At 50.1% G+C, this 9,420-nt stretch overlaps 1 protein-coding gene across 3 annotated transcripts in view; it reads left to right on the forward strand.

Annotated features, from left to right (window-relative positions):
* The window catches only part of MEGF6 (multiple EGF like domains 6), a 313,131-nt gene extending 307,992 nt beyond the window's left edge, over positions 1-5,139 (forward strand). For all 3 annotated transcript variants that reach the window (XM_019541243.1, XM_019541244.1, XM_019541245.1), the window contains 4 exons: positions 691-819; positions 1,260-1,391; positions 1,814-1,861; positions 3,825-5,139. In XM_019541243.1, coding sequence (XP_019396788.1) covers positions 691-819; positions 1,260-1,391; positions 1,814-1,861; positions 3,825-3,886 — 371 coding nt within the window. In that variant the 3' untranslated portion in view covers positions 3,887-5,139. The remainder of the gene's footprint in view (positions 1-690; positions 820-1,259; positions 1,392-1,813; positions 1,862-3,824) is intronic.
* The last annotated feature ends 4,281 nt before the right edge of the window (positions 5,140-9,420 follow it).

Genomic DNA, 9,420 nt, shown 5'->3' on the forward strand with positions numbered 1-9,420 from the left:
ACCCTCGGTCTGCTGCCCCGGGGGCGGGGCCCGGCCTGTGCCCGGGGCTGGGGCCGCGCGGGCTCGGCCGGGGGCTGCTCTGAGACTGCCTGGCTGAAAAGCAGGCACGCTGGGTTGTTTCATGGTGCTCTGTGATTAAGCTGCGCATCTGCTCAGCCCCTGCCCGCTGCCAAGCCACTGGGCTGCCCGTGTTCGGGTAGCCCACGACTGCCAGGCAGCTGTGGCCCAGGAACGGGCACCCTGAATCCTGAGGGCTAGTTACCTGCCTCCCGTGCCAGCGGGCCTTCAGAGCAATTCGAGAGCTGTTTTCAGCTCTTTGGTGCCAGCTGAATTTTAGACATGTGGCACCAAAATAATAGACCTGAACCAAGCAGTTAGTTCTGCGTTTCCCCTCGTTGTGCTCTTCTGAATCGCAGACTGCACCTCACAGCCTCAGCTCCAAAGGGAGCACAGAGGGTCGGGCCTGTTTCCCTGCCCCGCCAGCCAACCCTTCCACCACTTGAGGCCAACTTTTCCTGCACCGGTTGGCAGCTGAGTCCTGCTCTGTAGTTGCTATGGCTTTCATCCAAGGGGAGCTGTCCCAGCCGCATGTCTGACAGCATCCCACCTTTCTGGTGACATGGTCACTAACAGGAAGCACAGGGCTTGGCATCCTTGGCACACCCTAACCCTCTTCTTTTATGACTGCAGGTTGTGAAGCAGGGAAATACGGGGAGGGATGCCAGAGAACATGTGACTGTGAAGGCAGTGTGCCATGCGATCCAGCCACTGGGCGCTGCCTGTGTCCTCCTGGAAAAACTGGGCCCAAATGTGACTTGGGTGAGTGACAACCTGGATGGGGTTGGGATGGTCATGCCCCATGGCTTGGGCTTGCAGGTGTTCTCGTGGGGTGCAGCACTGCTTGGTGCTAAACCCCCATGCTGTCTGCTGTCAGAAAACATGTCTACTCTATGCTGGTTGGCACTCGGAGTCAGGGAGCCACATCCAAGACAGGCATGGGAGGGGGAAGGATGGGTGCTGAAGTGCTCTCATAGCCTCTGGGGCAAGCTCTGTACATTGGTGTTCAGATTGGGAGCAGCTGCTGTGTTCCTTGTTCTGAGAGATTTACAAAAAAAAGGGGCTGCAAGCTTGCAGGGTCTCTTGTCATGTTCATGTCCTGCCTGGCCAGTAGTGATGCAGTTGTGCGTAAAGCCCCATGAATGTGCTGAAACAATCTGAGGTCCTGCAAAGACTCTTAACAGCTTTTCTTGCTTCCCTAGACTGTCGCACAAATAAGTATGGCCCAGACTGCATCATGACCTGCGACTGTGCCACACTCAACTCTCTTTGCAAAGCCCAGAATGGCCAATGCCTTTGTATGAACGGGTACATTGGCCCCACCTGCCGAGAAGGTAACTGGCTGCTGAACAAGAAGGTGGGGCTAAGATGGGACTGGTGGGGGTAGTGCTCTTGATGTACAGCAGTAAATGCCTACACGGACACATTGCCTCAGTCATATTGTCTGAGTGCTGGTCTCTCTGTTGGCGTTTGCAGAACTGACACCATTTACCAAATACTAATGTAGACACAGGCTAGCATAGGCAGTCCCTGCGGTTTCCCAAGCTGTTACCATCCTCACTGTGCCTAATGGTGGGGCATTTCACTGCAGAAAGGGTTAGTGTGTCTAAAGGGCCAGTGGCTATTAGTGAAAACAAGCCTCTGTATTAAGTTTCTCCCAAGTCTGACTCAGCCTCAGGGGACAAAGTCAGCACAAAACTAACACAGTGATATTGCTGTAGAATAAAGAGTGTCCTCCTCGTGGGGTTTTTTGCAGGTGGCCCCCCTCGTCTTCCAGCTCCTCAGCACTCAGACGTGGAGTCAGGTCAGTAATGTTTCTTCCCTGGAACTTTGAACTAATGCTAATCCACTTCCCATCACAACTGAGGCACCTGGGTCCTGCAGACCCGTGGGGTCTGAGTGGAGTTTAACCCCCAACTCATTGCAGGAATCCAGGCAGTAGACAAGGCCTTCTATGCTTTACGTTCATTGCTTTAATGAAAGTGTAACAGTCCACACACCCAGCTCAGAGGCCACCAACCTAACTTCTAGGGCAGATACCCAAGGCACAGCCACAACCGGATCCTAATGCACAATGCCAACCTGAAGAGCAGAGACCAAAGCCTCTAGGCAACTGAGTCAGCCTGCTCCCAGCTGCCTTTCCTCAGGGCCTCTTGTTGCTTCCTCGTGTGAGCTACACAGTAGCAAAGCTGCAGGAGGAGGTGCCGAGAATCTGCTGTGCCCATATGAGAGGCGGTATGCTATTCTGTAGCCAGCCACTGACAACACTAGCCACGGGTGGGGAATTCAGACAACTCCCCAGACCCAAGCCAAGTCCCAGCAGTTCTGCTCTTCTCTGATCCTTGACTCTTTCTGCCCCATTACACAAGGGCAAATTTCAAGAGGAAGGGAAGGCAGCACAGCTAGGGGCTAGGGTTTCACTCTGCTGTGGGAGAGATCCCGGGGTTGGAGGAGCACTTTGACTGTGACCATTGAAGACGTACCTCAGCTGGGAGCATGCCCTGCCTTCAGGGCAGAGGCTGGTGCCCCATCCTGTTCATGCAGAAAGCAGGGCATATAGCACCTTAGAGAGGCACAAGCTTCCAAATGCTTCCACATTAAAAAGGTCTTGGCTAAGGACAGCCACAGGGAGTGACAGAGGCAAACTTAAAACCCATGACTCCAGTATAAAGGAACAAGCACCACAAACCTGAGACCAGAAGCAGAAGCTGTTGCCTGAAGCTTCTCTTCTGGACACCTTGAAGTTTCATCTCCTCACTGCACCAAGCCAGTCTCCCAAGTGGACATGGAGAACAGGAGGGCCAAACTTTGCCCTGCTTCCCTCATAGCCTAGGGGTTTGGTTGCTTCATTTCTATGCTATCGGGAATCAGTTATTGCTGAATGGAGTGGGCAGGGATTTGGTGCCCAGCACTGCCACGCTTCTTGGAACAGAGGATGCAGGGCCTCCTCGTGATGTGGGACAGGGAAGGACTCCCTGTACAGAGGGTCTTGGAGGTTTCCCAGGCCTGATGCACCCTCCGGCAGTGAAGAGAGTACAGAACCTGTCTCCATGGCACAGACACCAGCTCCGGTGCTCTTACCGGAGACTGCCATGATGCGTGTCCTAATGCTGCTGTATTTCTTCCCTAATGCTGCTGTATTCCTTCCTGCTGCTGTATTCCTTCAGGGGCCTTGACACTGAAATTAAGTCACTTTATGAACCATTTTTCCCCCATGGAACCTGAGAAGTTTGAAAGAATCAGCCCTCGTACACATGCAAATGCCACTTGAACCATTCAGCAATTAACAGGATGTAATCCCAATACTCATGTGTGGTAGAGCCCCCTATCCCATCCCTGGGCATTGGCTGCTACTTAATTTAGGCAGCACTTTAATTTTTCTTCTTTTCTGGACTTCGCTTTAAGGCAAGAGTATCAACTACATCTGGCTCTATGGGCTGGATGAGTGGAGTGGGACCAGTGTGCAAACTGGAGGAGGCCAGGGGACCCCCCTTCCTCTCCCCAGCATCCAGCAGCTGTTCCAGTGAATCTGGGACCTGCAATGTGTGCATCATGGATCCCAGAGCAGCACAAAGGGCGCCCACGAGGCACAGTCCAACTGGAGCCAGTGTGCTACATGTGGCATTGCTCTGGGACATGCATCCAGTGTGGGGCCCCCACTGCATGTGGCTGTCCTAGAGCTAGCTACTTCCCATCCTAGTTCATCATGTATTTTAACCAGTACTTTCAGGTTTGAAGATGTAATGTTGTTTTTTCTTGCCTTCTAGGGGTACCCCACAGAACACCATACCATTCCCTCCATGGCATGTTCCAGCGGGTGCATCATTAGGCTACGTTGCCCAAAGCCATAAGGAAAACCATCACAGAGGAGTGAGTCACAAGTTGGCTAAGTGAGCCACTAGCCTATGTTGAAGACGTCCTTACCAGTTAACATTTAACTACAGAGTATTTTACAACAGAATTATGGATCTGTTACTTTTAAAAAGCAAGCTTGAAGATGTCTGTCCCTACCAAGCGCAACTTAAATCTTTGCTACAAGAAGGGAACATATCTTTAAAAAAAGCCTGTAAAAATCCCCAGGGCTGGAAACAGATGAAACAGAGTTTTCATCTTTGGTAGCACACAATGCTCACAGGCTTCTGGACACCTTTTGTTACATTTTATGATGTCCAAGCTGCAGCAGTGCAGACACGGTTGCTTAATCCACTTGGCTAGAGGACTCCTGTGGCTCATCTTGTAATTGTTTTTATACTATTGTTTACCTGCTATTGTAGTCAATAATACATATTTATGTAAAGATATTTATGGGAAGATGTACAAATATGACTTCATGCTTGATAGCTAACTTGCCCTTGCTCTCTGGTGGCCAAATAGAGCATGGAGAAGATGTACTTCACCACTTGAGTTCTGGACTTACGATCCATTTTTCCACTTTAATTTACTGTTGGCCACTGGAACATGGCCACTGTTACACATGGGCCTATACTAAATAAATGCAACATCAGTCATAACACTTGCTAGTGAATTGTGGCACGTACTGCAATTGTCACTCGCAGGTGAGGGGTCCTTTGAGGGCTGTGTGAACTGCAAGTTAAACTCCTGAGCCCTGTCTTGTGTGCAACTGCTCCTCTTGGCATCACAGGGTTCCAAGAGACACCGTCCTGTTTGTGAGTATGAACCTGTAACAGTGGGTTGTAGTAGGTAAGCTAGAGAGAGACTCATTGTTATGTCTTCTTTTATCAAATGAGCAAATCATCATTCACTATATAACCTGGTGTAGATACACTGCTAAACCCTGATCACATTTAAAAGGCAATCAAAAGTTTACAGAAGGCAATTTTGCATTCTAAGCCACTGCACAAATTTACTACTGTACATTGTCCCTCCCAACTCCTTGGCACGAGAAAATTACATTTTAGGAGAGAGATTAACTTTGATACTTATTTGATGAAGAGTGTATGTAATTCCTATGTGTACTCATGGAAATTGATGGATTCCTAGTGCACAATGTGGCAGTATTATGTCAGAAATACCACAAAGTGGTATCTGGCCTGGATTCTAATAAAAATTGAAGGGAAAATGGCTACTTTTCTCAATACATTCAGGATCTCCATGTGGCCAGGAACAAGTTGCATGTCTGAGCTGAATGTACGAGGAGTACCTAAAAAGCAATGCTCAATCTTTTGCTATGCAGCACATTTTACATCATGTCTACCACGCCACAGTTCATATCGACTGAGCCCTGAGTGGGTTCAATCAGCCTAAGCCCCAAAATGCACTCTCCCATGGGAATTTCAGGCAGAAACAAGTCAAGGCATATTCCTGAACAGCACGACTGCATCCATGTATTGCCTCTACAACCTGCTTTCATGCAGGGAACAGCCATGCTCTAAACTCACCCCGCATCACTTCCCTGGGGAGACAGGCCCCATGGAAAGAGGACAATTCTAGTTCCTGTTGCAGTGCAGAGCATGGTGGGTGCTGAGGTCTGTAGAGTGCTATCCTGGCACTGGAGTTCTCCAAGAGATACTGTGGTTCCATCTTGGGCTAGAGGTCAGAAAGACCGAGATGCCTTCTGCACTACTAGAAGAGCCACCCAGGTACTTACTAGCCACATGCCCTGGCAGCAGCCTGCTGTCCATTAAAATACAAGCCCACTCACCAGCGGCTAGAAAACCTGGGGAGCTCTTCTCCCAAGTGCCATTTGCTATGATCCCCTTCTTCTTTAAATCCACCCATTATCTTGCTGCTGGGGTGACCCTCTGGCTGCTCCCTGGGGCTGGAATGCTGAAAGGGCTGAAAGAATTGAGCGAAGAGCTACACATTTATGACAGAATCATAGAAACTTAGGACTGGAAGGGATTTCAGGAGGACACATCTAGTCCAACCCCCTGCTCAAAGCAGGACCAACCCCAGTGAGATCATCCCAGCCAAGGCTTTGTTGAGCTGGGCCTTAAAAACCTGCAAGGATGGCAATTCTACCTCCTCTCTAGGTAACCCGTTCCAGTGCTTCACCACCCTCCTAGTGAGAACATATTTCCTAATATCCAACCTAAACTTCCCTTGCTGCAACTTAAGATGATTGCTCCTTGTTCTGTCATCTGTTACCATTGAAAACTGTCCAGCTCCATCCTCTTTGGACCCCCTTCATGTAGCTGAAGGCTGCTATTAAATACCCCCCTCAGACTTCTCTTCTACAGACTAAGTAAGCCCAGTTCCCTCAGCCTCTCCTCAGAAGTCATGTGCCCCAGTCCCCTCACCATTTTTGTTGCCCTCTGCTGGATTCTCTAACTTGTCCATATCTTTTCTGTACTGGGGGGAAGGAGGGGGTCCCAAAACTGGGCACAGTACTCCAGATGTGGCCTCACCAGTGCACAATGGAGGGGAATAATTACTTCTCTTGATCTGCTGGCAATACTCCTACTAATGCAGCCCAGTATGCTGTTAGGCTTCTTGGGAACAAGGGCACAATGCTGGCTCATATTCAGCTTTTTGTCCACTATAACCCCCAGGTCCTTTTCTGCAGAGCTGCTTCCCAGCCAGTCAGCCCCCAGCCTGTACTGGTGCATGGGATTGTCCCATCCTAAGCACAGGACTTTGCACTTTTCCTTGTTGAACCCCATGAGATTCCTGTTGGCCCAGTCCTCCAATATGTCGAGGTCACGCTGACTCCTAGTGTACCCTCCAGCGTATGTACGGCTCCCCCTGCCCCTTGGTGTCACCTGTGAAGGTGCACCCCATGCCATCTCCCAGATCATTAATGAGGATCCTGAACAAAAGCTTTTAAAGCTGAGAATATAAAGATCAAGAAAGGAGTCAACACGAGACTAAAACGTTGCTGCCATAAGAGCTGAGCAGCAGCTGGAGGCTTATTCTAGCTCTCAGCCACCTGGAGCAAAGTTCACTTCCCAAAGCCTAGGCTGCCACCTAGCGGTGCCATTAGCTGAAGGACCGCGAGTAACCAGCTGAACACGGCAGCCCCCTTCTGTTGATAGACAATTATTTCCTCTTCAAAAGCGTCCTCGAAGCACTGCACAAACATGAATAAATTCACCTGCCAGTGCATTAGTAACAACCCCGCCTTGCAGGAAGGCTTAGGAAGTTGGAGTGACTTACCACAGGTCATGCAACGCATGGGTCACAGGTGAGACAGTGAAGCTCTGTCTCTTTCCCGTCTCACTCTTGAATTGCAGGCGTGCCCTGCCCCAGTGTGTTTGTTAGTCAGACACTGGTTTGTATCCATGAAGGGGCTGAGAGCATAAGTGCGAGTCAACTGTGTTCCTGAGCTGGTCTGCTCCAGAGACGTATGACTTGTACAGCTTGTAGTGCACCCTGCTGCATGCCACACCTTACAGATATCCTTGCAATATCCTTTCCCATCATGACACGCCGCAATTTCCAGGGAGGAGGCAGCAAGACAATTTACCCACACTCCGTAAGCCTGGGCTTTCATGAAAAAGAGCTGTAGCAACAGGCATGGGGGCAAAGTACAGAGCCTGCCTAGGTAGAAGCAGTGTAGGTGCCCCCTGCTAATGTGCCTGCTGGAGGCTAGAGGGATCCCTCAGCATCTGAACAGCACCAAGTCAGATTTTGCTTCAGCTGCCTGTTGCAGGGGTAAGCAAGTGCCACTGCCAGATGTGGCAGGTGGTAGACAGGTGTCAGCAGGCAGGCAGCTCCCCACACCAACCTGCCCAGTAGTAAGCAATACCAGTCCCTCACCAAGAGCTGGAGAGATGGTAACCCCCAAAGCCAACGCTAGCCTTTCTGTTTGCCGGTCGGCTTCCCCCTCCTCCCCACCCCATCTGTACTGAGCACTTCTTTCCGTACGAGATGCAAGGGCCCTTACCTTGTGAGCCTGCCACTGGAGTCCAGCCCCGTCCTGGCACCTCTGCCTGGCATCCCCCAGAGCAAGCGTCCTGCCAGCTGAGACCAACTGAAGAAACAAACCTGCAAAGCATCTTTTAAAGCAGGGACAAGTAGCAAGGGTGACCGACCAGTGGATTTTTAAGCAGCTTCAAAGAGAGTTTCAACACACGTTCCTCCTGGGGGAACCATTTATTTCACAACTCAGACACAGCAGCACAAATCAGTAGAGTCTCAGTCCCTGTGCAGAGACTGCTGATCTCAGGTGCCCCCTTAGCCCTGCACCATAGTCCCTTGAGTTGGCAAAGTCTCATGCAACTCTTTAGATGCATCCCTGTATCATGTGAGTCAGGCTTCCTGCTGCATTGATTCAATGACGAAGAACCAGTAAAATTGCCTCGCTGCTAGTAACGGTGTTTTTGGCTGAACTATTTAATACATACATTACATCATACCACACACAGAATGGCAGGTCAGTGATAATTGCAGACCTACTGTGCTGGAACCACTGGTCAGAGCTGCCCACTTCATTTAATAACAAAGCAGGCAGCCTAGATGCAGTTTGCCTCTCTGCTCCACATGCACAGGCTCATTTCCACCCAGTCAGGCAACCTGAGCAGCAGGACATAACAGTATCTCTCAGTACAGACTCCCAAGCCAGTTAGGACATGACACTTTATGTTGGCTGTAGCAGCCCTCAAGCCAACAAGCTGCTCCCAGCTCAGCATGAAGGCTGGAGTGCTTCCCACCACACATCCAACTGAAATTAAGAAAAATAACATTTGGGGAGAACACAGGATTGGGAGCCTGAACGCTGACCCCGTCCCACAAGCAGGGGTGATGCAGAGCTGGGATCCCAGGATTCTTGCCATTGCGAAGCTTTGACAGCTGCACACAACCCACTTGCTCAAGAGGACAGAGGAGAGGAGAGGCAGCTGACTTGCACAGTATGAACCGTGTTGAGCAGGATGCTCACTGCTCCCTTTACAGCTCGGCACATGCCATTACAGGAACCTGTTCCACGAGGCATTTGTTTTGGAGGATTCCAGCTCTCAAAGCTTTTCCTTGGGTGGAAGGGAAGGAGGGTATTCACAACTTCTTTCCCAGCCAACCCACAAACCCAGTCTTGCCCTTGGGAAATCTTTGATGAAGCAGCTCTGCCCCCAGCCCCATTCTTCCTCCTGCTTAGTCTTTTTCTTTTTTTCTTTGTTTTTCAAGAATAAAAGTAACCAGGCTGGAAAACTAAGCCAGATCTTCCATCCACTGCTGGCTGCAGAGGGATGATTGTGGCCTCAACTTCATTTCAACCTAGAACCTCAACACAGTGTGCTGAAATACCCTGCCTTGTCACTGGAGAACAGCCATCCAGAGCTCTGAAGCCACACAAAGAGGGAATCACATTGGTCTATACTTTCAGCCTCAGATGAAGGCAGGCAACTGTAAACCAACTTATTCTTTGGTGGGAAAAACTGAACATTAGACATACAATCCCCATTCTTG

The sequence above is a fragment of the Crocodylus porosus genome, unplaced genomic scaffold (assembly GCF_001723895.1).
Source record: "Crocodylus porosus isolate Cpor-Errol unplaced genomic scaffold, CroPor_comp1, whole genome shotgun sequence".
NCBI classification, from domain to species: Eukaryota; Metazoa; Chordata; order Crocodylia; family Crocodylidae; genus Crocodylus; species Crocodylus porosus.